General features: G+C 41.7%; 1 protein-coding gene across 7 annotated transcripts in view; it reads left to right on the top strand.

Moving 5' to 3' along the window:
* The first annotated feature begins 203 nt into the window (after positions 1-203).
* Positions 204-17,616, top strand: part of MFSD1 (major facilitator superfamily domain containing 1) — a 38,111-nt gene continuing 20,698 nt past the window's right edge. For 4 of the 7 annotated variants that reach the window (XR_012831315.1, XR_012831313.1, XR_012831314.1 and 1 more), the window contains exons 1-17: positions 204-363; positions 457-509; positions 1,293-1,405; positions 1,763-1,805; positions 2,346-2,413; positions 3,255-3,363; positions 4,533-4,635; positions 5,367-5,465; positions 6,224-6,335; positions 7,367-7,423; positions 8,070-8,226; positions 9,349-9,446; positions 9,768-9,880; positions 10,317-10,364; positions 11,078-11,138; positions 14,664-14,778; positions 15,045-15,361. Coding sequence is in view for 3 of the 7 variants with exons in the window: in XM_075716679.1 (XP_075572794.1) it covers positions 204-363; positions 457-509; positions 1,293-1,405; positions 1,763-1,805; positions 2,346-2,413; positions 3,255-3,363; positions 4,533-4,635; positions 5,367-5,465; positions 6,224-6,335; positions 7,367-7,423; positions 8,070-8,226; positions 9,349-9,446; positions 9,768-9,880; positions 10,317-10,364; positions 11,078-11,138; positions 14,664-14,778; positions 15,045-15,104 (1,569 nt within the window). In the remaining 4 variants the exon portion in view is untranslated. The other 3 variants (XM_075716679.1, XM_075716680.1, XM_075716682.1) reach the window with 3 other exon arrangements.

Genomic DNA, 17,616 nt, shown 5'->3' on the forward strand with positions numbered 1-17,616 from the left:
CTCCCGTCCCTCACAGGCCCGCCGGCTCCGAGGGGGCCCCAGGGCCCGCCGCCGCGGCTGCCAGAGCAACGGCTGCCACAGCAACGGCTGCCACAGCAACGGCTGCCAGAGCCGCGCGCCGCCGCGCATTGTGGGGCGGGCCCGCGCCCGCCCACGTGACGCGGGAGTATCACGTGACGGCCGCTCACGTGACGGCGGCAGCGATGGCGGAGGAGGAGCGGGCGCTGCTGGCCTCCGCCGGCGGCGATGATGGCGGTGGCGGGGGCTCTCCGGGCCCCCCCTGCGCCCCGCCCGCCCTCTGCGATCCGCGGCGCTGGCCGCACCGCCTCCTCGTGCTGGCGCTCATGTGCTTCCTGGGCTTCGGTGGGTGGCGGCGGGCGGGCGTGCGGGGGCCTCCGGCGGCAATGGCGGCGGGCCCGGGGGCAGAGCTCTGAGGCGTCCCCTTTCTCCCTGCAGGCAGCTACTTCTGCTACGACAACCCGGCGGCTCTCCAAACGCAGGTTCAGCGGGTGAGTAGCTGCCTGGGGCGGGAGCGGGGTTGCGGAGGCTGGGGAAGTACAGGAAGGACATTGGGGTGCTGGGGCGTGTCCAGGGAAGGGCAACGGAGCTGGGGCAGGGTCTGGAGCACAGGGCTGGTGGGGAGCGGCTGAGGGAGCTGGGGGTGTTCAGCCTGGAGAAGAGGAGGCTGAGGGGAGACCTGATCGCTCTGCAGCTCCTGGCAGGAGGGGGGGTCGGGCTCTTCTCCCAAGGAACCAGCGATAGGACGAGAGGAAATGGGCTCAAGCTGCGCCAGGGGAGGTTTAGATTGGATATTGGGAAAAATTTCTTCACGGAAAGGGTGGTCAAGCACTGGAACAGGCTGCCCAGAGAGGTGGGGGAGTCCCCATCCCTGGAAGTGTTCAAAAAACGGGCAGAGGTGGCACTTTGGGACATGGTTTAGTGGGCATGGGGGTGTTGGGTTGATGGTTGGACTGATGATCTTAGAGGTCCTTTCCAACCTTAGTGATTCCTGGTTTTACTTTCATTAAAAACTAATCTAGCCACCAAGGCAGGAAACGTGAAATGAATTATTGCTCTCCCCTTAATTGGTTTAGTGGTGGACTTGCCAGTGTTAGGTTAATGGTTGGACTGGGTGATCTTAAAGGTCTTTTCCAACTTAAACGATTCTGTGATTCTGTGAAGTACAGGCGGTGGCCAGGTCACAGAGCATACTTGTTTCTAAGTGCTTCTACTTGGGTGCTTGTTCTGTGTCCTGGTAATGACTTTTTTTAATTCCCCTTGTCTTTATGTAGGATATGAAGGTGAACACAGCTCAGTTCATGGCACTCTATGCCTGGTATTCCTGGCCCAATGTGGTTCTTTGCTTCTTTGGAGGTTTTCTGATAGACAGAGTTTTTGGAATACGGTAAGTGTGGTGTTACTGTCGCTCATGCTCAATGGATGGTAGGCTTAAAGTGCATGTCAAGTATAGGCTTTATAATACAAATTTTTTTCAAATTGTAAGTTTTTTTCCAGTTTTTTTCCCCATGATTTAGGAATTTCCACTAGTATAAATGAGCTTCCTTCCCTTTACAGCTTAAAGTGTCTTCAAAAGCACCAAATTGTACAACATTTTTTTAAGGAAGCTGTCAAGCTGTAGCATTTATTATGGAGACCGTTTATTGCACATCAACCTCCCCTTCTTTCCTTGCTGTAGGTCTACTATAGTGTTTTTTAGCAAAAAAAGATTTTAGCTATGCATTAAGTGATATTTTTCTTACAGGTTGGGCACTATAATATTTAGTATCTTTGTTTGTGTCGGGCAGGTAAGATCTGATATGTTTCTGAAGCTTCTCTACTGGGGGTGGGGGAAAAAGCCTGAACAGCTTCTTGCGTAGTAGCGTGTATTTCAGATGGGAGTGGGCAGGTGAAGAGAACTGAAATGGGAGAGCCCTGAATTGTATTGGGGTAGTTGGGAACAGATGGGATAACTGGGAACAGAGGACCTTGAAAGATGAGTGAAATGAGAATGTGAAGGAACCAAATGTTTTATCTGTTTGATGTGCAACCACTATGTAGGTGTATTTGGGTGGGGTTTGATGCTAAAGCATGACTTGTGCCTCTAGTGGTGTTTTCTGAGTGCAGTTGCAGGGTGGGCCAGGCTGGATGTTCTGTAGCCAGCAGGATGATGAATTAAGGGATGCAGAGCGAGGAAAGGCAAAAAGCTAGGAGTAGGAAATGGGTGTCAAGTACTTCTGCAGGTCTGGGAAAGGAAAAGCATTTTTGTTTCTGTTTTGAGATGGTTCTAGTTTGTTCCATACTTCAAATATAGAATTAGAATTTTTCCTTAAATGTTTATTTGGCAGGTAATTTTTGCTTTGGGAGCACTACTTAATACTTTCTGGGTGATGGACATGGGCAGATTCATATTTGGGTAAGTCTAGCAGAGTACAGTATGTGTTGTCTGAGGTAAGGACCGTCTTCCTGTGTCCTAGAAAGCTGCTACCATCTTCATACTCAGAGACAAAATTGTTGGATTTTGAGGCATTATAAAGTTGAGGCATGCAAGATCTTCAGTTGCGTTTGCAGTCTAACTTGAAGTTAGAAAACAAAAAATAGGACTTTGCAGGTCTTACTGAATTCAGAAATTATGAAACTACCCAAATAAAGACATTCAGTAAGTTGATAAAACTGCGTTAGTCCTCTTTTTCTGTTAATTCTTTCTTTCCTGAGTAAAAAGAATTCTTAGCGACAACAAATACAACAGGGCTCCGACAGTGGCGAAAAATGAGAGCAAATATCAGAAGAAATACCTCCAAGCTGTGAATGTGCCACAGCATAAAAATGTTAGAAAATCTGACCCACTGTATTGGGGGGTGGGGCATGACTCCGTTAAATTCTGATTCCAGGTAGGGTGCCTGCTTTTGGCTTCATTTGGGTCAGGATCTATACCACTTGGTTCTTTAATGCAGAAGAAAATGAGAAGCTGCTGCCCGTTGATTTAATTTCTGTAAATAACCAAAGGCAATTATAATTGCTCCTAGACTACTTAAGATACCTTGTACTCTTAATTATTCTTAAGACACTGCAATTCTCTTTCGAATTGTCTTTAAGACTTCGATTGCCTTGTACATACGCATCAGATCGACCTGTACACAGATAGATTTCTCTGAAATACTGTCACCTTGGTATTGCCGGCAACTGATGGATTGCTTCCTTGTTGCTTTGCATGTTGTAATTAACGTGTTTTCTTCTGTGCCTCCCTTCTTTTTTAGAATAGGTGGAGAGTCCTTAGCAGTGGCACAAAACACATATGCGGTCAGTTGGTTTAAAGGCAAGGAGTTAAATCTTGTGTTTGGATTACAACTGAGCATGGCCAGAATTGTAAGTGTAAAACTGTATAGCTTTAATTCATAGACTCTAAGGTGTGGGGCTTCTCTTGGGAGTGAGATGGGTGGAAAACAGCATTTCTAATGCTCCCTAGGGAGTTTTAGTTAAAAATGGATGTGAAATTTAAAAGGTTAAAAACTTGTGGTAAACAAACAAAGGATACACAAGGAAATGGGTTAATAACATTTCTTAGAACCTGCCAAACTTCCAGAGAAGCCTGGTGGTGTTATTAGTGTAGATTAGCGGGTGGGACAGTCACAGTGCTGCATTTTGTCAGACTAATTGATTCTTGGCATATCAGAAAACATTGGCTTAACTGAGTGTGGCTTGTGGCTCGGGGACTAAGTGCAGGCTTTGATAAATGAGCTGGGATGGCTGCTTTAAGAACCCCCATCCTTATCTGCTGTTGTGAGATGGTTTTGTCCCTGTTGCTGGTTCTGACAGGAACTGTGTGACTGCATCTCAGCTGTGCCATTTCGGTTTGCTGTAATCACTTAAACTGCTGCTAGAGGTGGGTTTACACTGATACCCCAGGCTGCGAATGGAGAGACTGGAGACAGGCCTCTCCTGCCAGGGGTTCTCTTCAGCAGCCTGTGGTGTCTTAAACCACTGTGGGTATTTACCTGGGTAAAAGAGTGAGCTGGCCACAGCTGGGTCTGGGTTGATGTTCAGGCTGTTGCTAATTAGCAGTTGCCTCATCTCAGCTGAACTGTAGTTAACTGTCTGTTGTTCGCCTTGGGATTGCAGCCATGGATCCCTTCTCTAGGGGGAGAAGGGGGGAAAAAATGTGCTTCTTCCTGGTGCCCCTCAGGTGGCAATACTGTTTGCTTTAATGTGGTATTAAATTCAGCTCGGTTTATGAGCTAATGCAGTGTGTGATGTAGATTTTATGGCGCTTCTAATGTCTCCATTGAAACGCTGTTAGAGTTGTATAAAATTTCAGTTTGTGACGGTATATTATTGTTGCAATGGTTGATTTATTACAAACACTGACCAAGCCAGCAGGGAATAATTTCATCATTGTTGTTGGTGATTTATGTTCCCTGTGTAGCACCTTACCTGTTTGTTTTAAACACTGTTCGATAAGCAGTCTGCCAAATGTTCCTTTTGAATTCATATAATTGTGAAATACGTTATTCTTCACATGTGTCTGTTCTGCCTAGGGAAGCACAGTGAACATGAATATCATGGGATGGATATACTTGAGAGTTCGAGATCTTCTGGGGTATACTGGTCCCAGTACTCTTGGGTTAACTCTCATGATAGGTCAGTAATATTTTTGAGTTGATGTCACCTGCTATTTTAGGCTTCTGAATTTGAACAGCTTGCATAGGTGTTAATGATTCTTACTAACTTGAAAGTGGGACGAACATGTTTGAGACTAGGAAGAGCAATTCAAATACTGCTTGTATTAATGGCTAATATTCTTACGCAGAGTGTATGATTACTGCACCTGAAAACATGCTGTGTGATTTTTGCAGTTGCCAAACTCAGGTTTGTATCTTATGGAGACAAAACATTTAACATACTTGGGGTAAAGGACAGACTTGAAAAATTTTCTGAAGGGTGTCATGTCAAAGCTTGCGTGAAGTTGTCTGCTGTGTAAAAGTGAAATTTCAAATACCTTTGGCTTTGTGCTCCTTTCCTTCAGAGCCATGGGGATTAAGGCCCTGGTGTTGGTAACAAGGCACAGGCTTTGTTTCTGTTATTATGATAAGGAGCTTAGCTGTGCTGAGTGGGAATGGTGGTAATGTTTTAAATAAAATAAATGTAGCTACATGTTCATACTCTTGTTCAAGGCAGATGTCTCGTGTGGCAGGCTTCAGTATCTACACCTTGCTCTTTGAGTTGTAGAGCTACTGAGTCTTGTACATAAGGCAAGCTGGTGTTAAACTTAGTTTGTATTCGATATGTAAAGGTATGCTGTGCTAGTTGTGCTTAAAAACCAAATTACTACTTGAGTCAACAACTAAACATGTTGTGTTGCCTTCTTGCAGGTGGCGTAACGTGTCTCTTTTCACTGACCTGTGCATTAATCCTTGCTTATCTGGACAAGAGAGCAGAGAAGCTGCTTTGTAAAGAGCAAGGGAAAACGGGTGAGTGGTGCGGGTGCTGTGGCTGAACCTGCCTCGGGCTCCGTTCCTTCATTCAGGAGCAGCCCCTTCCAGTCACTCGGTGTGCTGTGTAGGTTTGCATTTTATCTAATTCAGTGGCTGCTGCTTAACGTCTTTTTGACAGTTACAGCTTTAATTGTGGTTTTTAGTTCATTTTTGTATCAGTAGGAAGTTTTACAGTTTTAAACACCAGTTCACAGGCAGGTGAACTGTCATCTGCTTTATTTATAAAGCATGTGGAGAGCCTTCCAGTTCACACCAATTTGATCTGTGCCATTGCCACTGGTACTTGTTTTGTTGGAATTGATCTTATTTCCTTTAATAGGTGTGCAAAACCATGCAGCTCTTCTCCATTTGTGTGGTGTTTTGAGTTTTCAGTGTGGGAGAACTTAGACCAATTAAAAATAAACTCAATTTGAGATCCAAGTAAGAGCATATGACGTGAGGCTTCAGACATGAGTTTTGCTAGCTGATTAAACATTTCCTTGAAAAAGTGGTTTGTATTTAATTCTCCTGCATAAGACTTTCAGAGGCTTTAGAGAACTTGTACATCTTGTTGATTTACGGCTTGTATATTCTTGACCAGCTCTCACTGTGTAAACTTCAGACAAGAGGGTAGATGGTGTCAGGAGTATATGCTTTAGTAGTGACCTGTGATCACCTTAATGTTTATTCAGTGTGGGTGAATTTCAGATGTGCTTATGCCGACTGAAACAATATTGTCTCTTGCCCCACTCCAGGTGAAGTGATTAAGCTAACTGATGTGAAGGACTTCTCTTTGTCCTTGTGGCTCATATTTGTAATCTGTGTCTGTTATTATGCAGCGGTTTTTCCTTTCATTGGACTTGGAAAGTAAGTTATACTCTCACTTACGTAGCTATTCCCCTTGAATTTGGCTGGGGTTTTAACTAGCTACTTACAAAGGGAGAGGTGCAGGCTAATATTTAAGAACCCCAGGTGGCTACAGAGCTGCTGGTCTCCCAGCAAGTCTGTACTGTGGTTTGTCATTTCTTCTGTGACATTGTTCGCTATACTTGTGATACGAATAAACACAACTCTTAACGGTTTCCTTATGTGCTGCACTTTGTGGGAAATACCATTGCTTAGCATAGGCTGAGTTGTCAGAACTCAAAAGCGTAATGCATGCTCCGTTTCCTGATTAAAACTTGATAGAGATTTAAAGCGTGGCGTGTGTTTTGGTGTGGAAAGCTGTGGACAGCTGTTATGTAGAATTCCTTCCGTACTCATAAGCTATTGACTGAATGCAAGGTGGGGGCTTAGATGTAGTTACAACTTCAGACTGAAGTTCTCTTACTATGCTGGCTTTGGTATATATCGAGTTGAAACTTGAAGTATTCATCTGTAGGTTTCCCTTTTGAACCATGTGAATTGATCTAATAGCTCGATCAAGTGAGTTTTGAGTATATTTGGCATTTGAAACAGATCTCTTGAGCTCAATGCACGTTTTATATTGAGTGAGATGGAAAAGTCTGAGATGGCTGGGAGAGGCCTTACAGTCAGCAATGTAGATGCTGATTTTGTCCTTGTGCATGCACTCTAAAAATTCTCACTTTGGTCTCTCACAGTTTTTTCATTGCTAATGTAACCCAGTAATGAGACATGTTGGTTATGTACTTTGGATGTTTTCCCCAAAGTGTAATTTGAATAGTCCTTAGACAAAATTTGTAGAGTCTGATAATAAGCTCCTAAATGCATTATAAATGAGGATCTGTGATGGGATGTTTATGTCAAAGCTATATTTAAAAGTTTCCTGTAAACTAGGTGGTTGTCTTTACTTTGTCTGGCTTAATTTTTCTTTCATGTCCTACAAGTGTGCATTTTTCTAAATCTGGGTTTGGTGGTTTTTTTTTTTTTCCTTTTAGGGTTTTCTTTATTGAGAAATTCAAATTCTCATCTCAAGAAGCAAGTGCAATTAACAGGTATATTGTGGTTGATTTAATAAGTAAATGTGCTACTGCCATGCTCGAGGGGATGTATGTATCTTTGGGCTCTCACCATGTGGGAGGAATTTGGGATCTACTGTTGCAGGTGGTGACTTGCACTTAAATGGACAGATAGATTTCACACAGCCCAAGGAATAATTGGGAGGTGTGGGTATTTGTTTCAAGACAAATGTCTTAGATGTTCACATTGAGGAATTGGAAAGAAAAGGCTGTCTGAAGCGTGTTATTTTGGTATTTGGTGACTCCCTTCTGAGTGATAGAAACAGTTTAATAGCACTGAATGAACTAAATTTTCCTAGTTTGAAGGTGAATTTGTGATGTGGCAAAAAACCAAACAAATAAAAACCACCACCAAAACACTTGCTGGTGTATGATTTCAAGAGCTCCGAGTGTGTCACTGTTTCCTTGGATGTTGAATGTTTTCATGTCCTCAGACCTTTTTGGAATTTTGAGTTCCAGAGTCTGTTGTTTGGGGTGTTTTTTTTTTGGGGGTGGTTTTTCTTATGGCCTCACAGGTAACAAGGGAATATGGTGTTTTGTCTGGAGACACTTGTATTGTGTAACACCTAAGGCTGTCCATGGCTAGCTGGTGTTCAGTTCTCTTATTTTTATTCTCTTGTAGTATTGTGTATATCATATCGGCACCCATGTCCCCAGTCTTTGGACTCCTGGTGGATAAACTTGGAAAGAATATCATCTGGGTCTTGTGTGCTGTAATAACTACACTTGCTTCTCATATTATGTTGGCTTTTACCTTCTGGAACCCCTGGATAGCAATGGTAACTAATTCTCTGAGGCTTATAGCTAAATATGGTAAAATAAGAAATGGAGTTGAGGATGAATTATTCGCGTAAGTTGCCACTGTCTTCTGAGTGTTTAGGTAGTCCTCAAAACCTATTTTGATACCCCTGACTTGAAGAAGGATATACTATGTGAAACTGAGTTTAAAACTAAAGATGGTGAAAAAGCAAAGAATGTGTAATACGGGCAAAACTACCATGAGCTCTCTGCAGCCTAAAGATGTCTTCAGGCTTTGGTGTTTCGTGGGGGGAGGCAGTAGTTACGCCTGTGTGTTTTGAGGTGGAAAAGATGGGCTGCTGTCTGTAGCAGTAATTCTGTAGCTGTTCAGTGCAAAAGGGTGTTCAGCTTCTTGGGAAGGATGGGCTTGGAGCGCAGGGCTGTATGGAGTAGCAATTCCTTGTCCCTTCAGAGAAGGCCGTCGTTCATCACAGTATGCACGGTTCGGTGGTGCTGTGTTGCAGAGGTCTGCTCTCGTGCTTCACGGACGCTCCTTCCACTAGCTACTACTAGATTACTGTGCTAGGGGCTTGCTTTTCTCCTAAAACTTGTTATTTTGGTGCAGTTCTGAAGCTTATTACTATCATACAATTAAACCAGTTTCAATGATTTTAAACTGTCTCTAACATGCTGTATTGGATAGTGGTAAACCTCAATAAAAATCTTTGTTATTAATTTCCCCTTTCTAGGGCAGATTCCCTGAGAAATTGCTTTTGAGCTAAGGTTTACAGGCTTAAATACGGTGCTCACCAGTGTATCAGGATCGAAAACAGGGTCCTTGTTTTTCAGGTATTTTTCTAGTGAGTTGCAGCATTGATTGTTTCCCCTGAGTATTCAAGTCAGGCTCTTTACTTAATGCTAATTAGATAGGGTTTAGTTTGTGAGTCACTACTGGAAAAAGTTTTCTATTTTTCCACTACTGGAAAAAGTTTCCTCTCCTTCTAAATGTACGTATTTATTTAGAACAATGTTGCAAAAAGTGTTACTTTAGCTCTTTTCCCTTTTGGGAGAAGGGAAGAACCAATATGTTTGTTTATTAGAACTTTACAGGAAAAATGCATCTTGTCTAACATCTGTTTGCTTGTTCTTATTTATTTCACCAGTGTTTGCTAGGATTGGCCTACTCATTGCTTGCCTGTGCCTTGTGGCCCATGGTGGCCTTTGTTGTTCCAGAACACCAGCTGGGAACTGCTTATGGCTTGTGAGTACTTAGATCTGTCTGCTTACGCTGCTCTGCAGTGACCGTGTCCTGATACTGTTGAACCACTGAGTATCAAGCAGTTCTAACACATTAATGGTTAATAATTCCTCCCAGTTCAGTCTAGCAGGAAGTCTCATGTAGTTTCAGGATATATATACATGTGATAGAGCATGCGGTTGTGGTAGATGCGCAGAAACTTCCGCAAAAATGTGGAGTCACGACTCTGTCGTATGTCATAACAAACAGGGAGAAGTCAGTTTCTTTAAATAAATAATAAATAATAAATTTCTACACAGTGGTAATCCTTTGTTTATGTGTTAGTATGCAGTCTATCCAGAATCTCGGTCTGGCAATTATTGCTATAGCAGCTGGGATGATTCTGGACACAAGAGGATACTTGTTTCTTGAAGTCTTCTTCAGTGCTTGTGTTTGCTGTAAGTATTAAAAACATTGAAAATGGATTCTGTACATTCAGGAAGCTTTATTAGGCTTTTTTGTTAATGTTTCCTGTTGAAGGTAACTAAAACCTAGTGAAATGTTTTGTGGTTTTCCTGAAGCGATTTAGTGTAAGTAGTTTCAGTGTTTTGAAAAAAAAGGAGTAAAAGGGTAGGTGAATGTTACTCTTAAAGGCTATGTTTGAGGGCTGTTATTAATATAACTAAACCTAAAATCACCTTTTCTGAGTTACCATCTTACTTATGGGCATAGTGGAATTTTCAAAAGCAATTAAGAGATGCTGCTGGCAAAAATCTCCCTTCAATTACAGCTATCATGAAAAATCTTAGTTGTTGCTTGGTTGTATGTTAAAGCTGTTCTTCTGTCATTGTTGTAAACTTACTGTCAGCTAAAACTGTTCCTTTTTTTTTTTAGTGTCACTAATAGCTGTAGTCATGCTGTATTTTGTGAATCACCTCACAGGTAAGTTTCTCCTGATATTTGTTACAATTTTTGAAGTTGATCAAGCTGCACCATTTACAGGTGGTGTTGTGCAGTCCTGTGTCAGGTGCTATAGTCATGGCTTTGGTACCAGGAGCACCTCTTGCTGAGGCCTGTCCTTGTAACATCTTCGTAGATGCTGTAGTATGTGCTGAGCCTTGCTGTGATGTTCAATCTCATCAGCAGGCCAGTGGTACCTATCCCTTCAGCTGACTTGAACAAATGTTTAGGCTATTCTGCAGCTTTTTCTAAACTGCGTATCAAACTTGACTGTATATGTGCCTGCAAATGTAAAAACTTGATTCTGTAGGCTTTCCTTCAGATAGCAGTGTTCTGTTTTTTGAAGCAGTGACTACTGAAAGATCTGGAAGAGATATTAATAGTTTCTTTCAAAGTTGCTTCCCCTTTCTTTAGTTTCACGGGGTATTATGGTGAGTTGTAGAGAAACTTCATTGTTACTCAACAGAAAACTGGATCAGGCTTGAGAGCTTAGTTTGGGTCCTGATTTTGCTTGCTTGGATGATTATGAACATGTTGCTCTTTCTCTTTACCTCAGTTTTTACTTTTGTAAACTTACTCCACTGATCTCCTTTGTCAAGTGCTCCGAGAACTTTGGTAGTGAGGTATGGTATCAAAGACACAATACAAAAAGACCAGTTTTGAAAGTTTCAAAGTGTATATTGCTTATGTTGCAGGTGGTGATCTCAACTGGTCTGCAAAGAAAAGGGAAAAACTGCAAAAAGTAGCTGCAGCTGAGTAAGTGTAAAGAACAGTGTCCTTATGAAATGTTTAACCCAAAGTAGTTAAGTAGATTACTGCCTGAAGTCAGGCTCTTTTGTAGTCTGCCATTTGTATTGAATGTTGCTTGCTTTCTTACCAGTTAGTAGTAGGATTTCATATTCCTGCCTCCTGTGAATGAATAATTAGAAGATGTAGCGATTAACCAGGTGTCCTTTCCTGGCACTCTTTGCTATTTTTCTTTATTTCAGTGACCTTCCAACTGAGTGGAACTGAAGCGCATTTAAAAAATGTTCTATCACTTATTTAAAAATGTGCTGCCTTTATGTAGTGCATACTTGACCCAGTCAGCAGCAAACATTGCCTGGGTTTAAGGTCAGGTAATGCATGGACCAGTTTTTTTAAGTGTCATTAAAAGCTAGATCTCTCTTCAGAAGAAACTGCGCTCCAGTCACTTCCCCTTTGGTTTCAGCTTGCTCCTCTTGCTGTCTTATTTAGAAGTCTTCATTCAACTTAGAATCATGGAATCATAGAATGCTTTGGTTTGGAAGGGACCTTGAGAGATCATCGAGCCCAGCCCCCCTACTTGTCTCTGAAAACTCTGGCTTGAGCCTAAATTGCAGCGCTAATGTGAAACTCAGTTTGTGGTCAGATCTGCATCACAAATATTATTGATTACAGTGAAAAGTTTCCATTTTTACAAAGAAAATGGGACATAGATATTTCAATAACGTGGAATCCGCTTCCTTTAAAAGGAAATGGAGCACTTGAGGTGGGCTTAGGGCAGAAATTGTTGCAATAAGCAAATTTTGACAGTTCATCCAGTTAAGCAAATTTCATTCTGTGGGGACTTGTATGTCCTGCTTTCTTTACAGAAAATAAGGACAGTGATACTCTTCAGAATAGTAACTTAAAAAATTCTTTTCCTTGGTCTTGACAAAACACTGGGGACATGTTAAGGGTCCGTTGCTGTGCATAGTCCTTACAGCTGGAATCAGGTACTCTTGCTTTTTAAGAGTGTTGTTTGAGCAGACGTGGAGGTATCAGTCACCTGCTGCTGGGATATCCCCTGAGTTCTGGGGCACTGGATTTATCCCGCCTGCACAATAGAAAGTTTACTTGCTTTTTTGTTTGCTATCCAAGGACGCTAAATGAGGGGTAAAGCTCTCCATGGATATGGAATGCTGTACAAGGGAACCAGACACTGGGTTAGTCCTACAACTTTCAAAATAATTGCCTTGTATTGGGGGAAGAGGAGAGAAAAAGCATTGTACGGCAAAGTCCATTAAGAGATGTCACCTTAAGGCAGAAGAAAAGAGCCTTCCACTCCAGCTTCTCCATTATCTACTTAACTGTTTAGAAAAAGAACTGTGGTTTGTTTTGTTTTTATGTAGACATAAAAGTCTATCCATCAAACTGAGTTTGGGCAGCTTAGTTTGCTCTGATGACCTTGTTGAAGACGCTTTTTCTAGTAGTGTCTCAGCACCCGAAAATTGTGTTACCTTTTCCTAGTTCTAATTAGTGCTGTGAGGAATGAAAATATGTGCCTTGGAGAATGTAATGTCAATGGGGATGCAGTCTTGGTTAATGCTTTTTTTTTTTTATATTTAAAGCAAATGTTTAATTTGAAGGGTAGAACAAGTCTAAGAAATCTGAGGTTCTGCTCCTCTGATCTGAATTTGTTTTGGTGAGATGATGATAACTGTTGGAGAGGGCACAGTATATGCGTTTCATGACTCTAGTTGTAGTTTAACATTTGTCACATGGAAGAGTAAGTCAATATGCAGCAAGTCGCAGCTTTCAAGTAACATCTGTAGAGTTCAAGCTGCTTGTATGTGAACAACACAGAATTTTTTCCTTTGAAATGCTTTCTCTTCTGACCTAATTCAGCTCAGCGAGCCTCTTCAGATCTTGAAGTTCATTTGCCTGTAATGTTGTCGGAATTCTTTACTTTTTAATAGGTAACTACATTTCACCTGCAGATATTATCCATCTCACAGCTTATATCTAAGTTTGTTGCAGATAAATACTTCGCTAACAAGACATCTCTTATAAATGGACTTTTCTAAAACTGGACCGTGTAACTGTCCATACGATGATACTTAAGTTAGTCTCGAAAAAAACCCCAAACACCTGTCAACAAGGTCTAGCCTGGTGACTTGTGGGGTTTAACATGGTTTTGTTTCTTGTCCTAATTTGTGGGCTTTTTGCTCATCAGTCTTGAGGAAAGCTCAGGGAAACGAAAACCTCATCAGACCTGGTGAGCATGCTAGCTTGGTTGTGATGAGTATCATTTTTGAGCCAAAAGGTCACAGCCAGTTTTTAATACAAATGCAACAACAAAAAAAACCCCCAACCCTTGAACCCAGGAGCAAAGGAATTCTGTGTCCAAATAGAGCCGCTTTTCAATCTGCCTGGCCCATGTGGGTCGTGTGTAACGCTTCCAATGTTTTCTGTGAAAGATGGCTTTGTGTTAGTGTATGCTGTGGGGTATAGTGTCTTAGAACAATATTTTCAGTAATTTTTATTACAATGTTTTTTGCAGAAAAGAAATTTGAATAGCAAATACCATCCAGAAGTGGGGAGCATTTGATCAGCATCATGTCAACTTGAAGAATTAGTGTTGTTTAGTTTGGTGGTCAGCACTGGACAGTAGTTCTTTGGAAAAGAAACTAACACTTTGGGGATTTTACAGCAAATGGCTAGATTTTATGCTTTGTAACCGGTTTGAACTAATGCCGAATCATCTCTTAATTTGAACAGAATGAGTTTACGGTGTTTTACACTGTGCTTAAGCTCCCTCATTGGAGAGGGTACTCTGCAACCCAAGACAAAGCTGTTCATCCTAAGATAAAGATTAGTATAAAGTGTCTTCTATCTGCAGCACTACCATTTTGGTGGGGGTGGAGACTTCTTAACATGGCATTTTACGTTCTGTAACGAGGCCCGTTGCCTTACAGAGCTTAGAAAAGGATCTCTGTTACTATCTTTGTCACTGTCCTAATGCAAACCACTGTCTCAAGCTGAGTGTATTTAGAGCTCTGTTCGGTCCTGTTTCTCTTAAAGACTTACACGGAAAATGAGCAACAGTGCTCTGATCAAATACTGACTCTTGTAGGAGACTGCTATTAATGCTGAAGGCTGCTGAGCAGTCTTTTATTTGCTTTTTTGATGATCTATTCTTTTTGTATTCTAATCTTTATTTTAAGGAGTGAAAGCTTGTTTAATAAAGAGATAGTAAAAATTGTTAGAAAAGCTCACTGAGCATGTTGTAATCTGTGAAAACCAAAAGGTTTATCTTTCTGCTGAATTCTTGCAATCTAAATAAAAGGAAACTGCAGAAAACAGCCTCTCTCTTTCTTTACACTGAATTAGAGTAATCCATACGCATCTCTTAGTCTCTTGTAATCTGAGCTCCAGTATGCATCTATAAACATTACAAGTTTTTTCCTAGTTATTAAAAGTAGAACTGCATACACAGGGTAAGGTTGCTTGGGTTTGCACTCCGCAGTGCAAATATCTGAAACCAATTTTCTTTTCCAGAGTGGAAGAACAAGAGAGACTCAGACGTCAAAATGAAGATGACTTGGCTAAATTACGGCCAAAAGCTGATGACTTTAGTTTAAGGAATAAATACCTCTCCAAACTAGGCGCTCAGGTATTGATGATAAAGTAAGGGTTTTAATAGTGAAGACTAGAACAATGAGATGTTTATTTTTAAGGACTTGGCTAATTGTTTCAAATAGCCAGCAAATCAAGGTCTGTTTAAAATGCTAAAAGTACACTTGTTCTCAGACATGAAGTCTCACCGATGGTAATTAAAAATCTGATGAAGAAAATGAATCAATGGCTGGAGGACCAAATAAATTGAGGAGCAGGCTTATTATGATGCATGATTTTTTTAAAATTTTTTTTTTTTTGCAGCTACCAGATAGTTACTCTTCCTATTTATCAACAATGGTACACAGAAGCGTGTTGAAATAGCATCTTGCCCCACTTGCAAAAGCAGAAATGCATTGAAGTTCCTGGTACACAGAACTTTGTTTCCAGTACTGAGAACTACCACGGCTAAAGCAGAGTGATGCACCGTGCTTTTCTGCAAGTATAGATCCTATTTTGAAAATACCTGGCTTAAGCTCCCCCTCCGCACCGTGCGTAAATAACACAGATACCGATGAAGAACCACCTGGCTGTTTATTTGAACCCATGAGCAATGTACACCCTTTTCTCTAAACTACTCAGTGAGTAGCTCGAGTCAATAGTTAAGACTTGATCTCACTACACAACGATGTCTGAAATGTGAAAGCTTTGTTTCAATGATCAAATTGCTGTGAATGAGCATTGATGTAGGTATGGGGTCTCTCAAGCTGGACAACTTTGTTACCATGGTGGAAATGGTCTGTTTCATTTTTTCTTACAGAAAAATGTGAGGAAAGACTACCTTTTTCTTTTGGCCCAAGCAAATATTTTGGAGGAAACCAAACTATACAATTTCAGTGTTACAGTTCAAAAAGTGCTAGCCCTGGAATTTAATACTAGATCACAGGCTTAGCAATAAACCTCATGTAAGTCCTGATTAATGTGAAAATTGATGTGTTTTTAAGAGGTTGTGACTACAAACTATGAAAAGCGTTAAAGGCGAGAACCGAAGTTTGGCTTTCAGTGGGGAAAGCGTTGTTCAATTTCATAATGAAACTTTGCGCTTTCCCCTACCTTCAGTGAAAGGCTTGTTGCTGAATAGCTGGTTCCTAGTAACTCCTGCAGAGTGTTTGATTTTTGTTACTCATGTAACAAAACTTGCTTATGTAAGTATTTTACTCAGGCAATTGGACGAACTGTTTCTAAACTAAGCCAATCTTACTTTAAAAGGCAAGAGTATCTGGCTTTCTGGAGCCCTAGGTGCACCAAACGAAGAGCTGCTGTACAGGGAGAGGGGAAGGTGCACAGGGGTGAGTGAGCTTTCCTTGGCTGGCTTCAAGGAGCCCTTGTGTGCCACAAAATGCTGAAGAGCCTTTGGACAACTGCTTGACTGCAGGGAAAGTGATTTGTGATAAGAAAAATGTTGCATTATACCTGTAATTTTTTTTTTTTTTTTGGCCTACAGCAGACCTTCTGGAACTCACATTCTTAAGGTTTGGGGTTTTTTTAAAGATACTTTTCAGTGGAGATTTCTTTCACGTTCCCGAAAGACTAGGATCATCTTCCTGAACGACTAAGCCAGGCCTGTTTTGGTTAGCAGTTCTGTACTCTGAAGAACAATCTAGGAAGATAAAGTAGCAGGTTGTGAACTGTGCCAAGCTTACTGCCGCAGGGGAGTAGTCTACTGGCCTGCGATAACTTTTATTGGTGCTTTCTGTGCTCTCTTTGAGAACCAAACACTATCAGCTCTGAGAATGCTTGATGCAAGTTGGTTTATTTTTCCTTGTAGACTTGTGAATTCTGGGTCTTTTTTAATAAAAGCTTTAAACGGATACTGGCACCTGCATTTTTCTTACCTGACTGTCTAGTGATGTGTTGTTGCCTTTGGTGGTTGTTGAGACTTATATATGTTGGTTTTTTTTTTTTTAAACAAGTGTGACTTCTGCTTTCCTCTGAGAAATATGTAGAGTTTCTGGGGAAGTGTATCTTTAAGGATCCAAAGGCCAAGTTGCCTGCAGTTCATCCCACTGATAGATTGTTTTTTTTTTTTTCTTCTTGGGGAGGGAGGGAGGGAATTAGATTCTTGTTATTCTGTTGCTCTTCATCTCCTTCAGCTATCTGCTTCTCTTCCAATTCTGATGTGTTACGGTTGTAGGTAACTTCTGTTGTTACGTGTAGGTCGGCACTTTGTGTGTGATATGACAGACAGTAACTGTGAACTGAAATGTCTTGCTGAAACTTTATTTTCAGTTCTTAAATTCTCTGTACCCTTGAGCATCCTGCTGAAATACTATGGTGGACTTCTGTAAATAGTGTAACTTCCCGTGTCAGCTCAACTCCAAATGTCCTCGCCTTGCCTTTTGGAGGGATTTCAGCCCATTGATTTCCTTTACCTTGCTTTTTCAGTTGTGGATGTGGAGTATGGGAGCCGCCTGGCTTATGTTCCCTTGTCTCCCATTCCTCTAATAAATTTCTGGTAGGATGGAGCCTTCCTCTTTCTATTGCCAGCCCTTTTGCTTCCACCCCTGTGTTAGAAAGTCTTGCTGCTGTGTTTCTGCTTCAATGTATAGTTTATAGGTTCAGGCTGATCAAGGAGGTTGTAGCAAGGTGGGTGTTGGTCTCTTCTCCCAAGCAGCTAGCAATAGGAGAAGAGGGAATGGGCTCAAGCTGCACCAGGGGAGGTTTAGATTGGATATTGGGAAAAATTTCTTCATGGAAAGAGAGCCCAAGCACTGGAACAGGCTGCCCAGAGAGGTGGGGGAGTCCCCAGCCCTGGAGGGGTTCAAAAAACGGGCAGAGGTGGCACTTGGGGACATGGTTTAGTGGGCATGGTGGGGTTGGGCTGATGGTTGGACTG

This window comes from Pelecanus crispus, chromosome 9 (genome assembly GCF_030463565.1).
Source record: "Pelecanus crispus isolate bPelCri1 chromosome 9, bPelCri1.pri, whole genome shotgun sequence".
Lineage (NCBI taxonomy): Eukaryota > Metazoa > Chordata > Aves > Pelecaniformes > Pelecanidae > Pelecanus > Pelecanus crispus.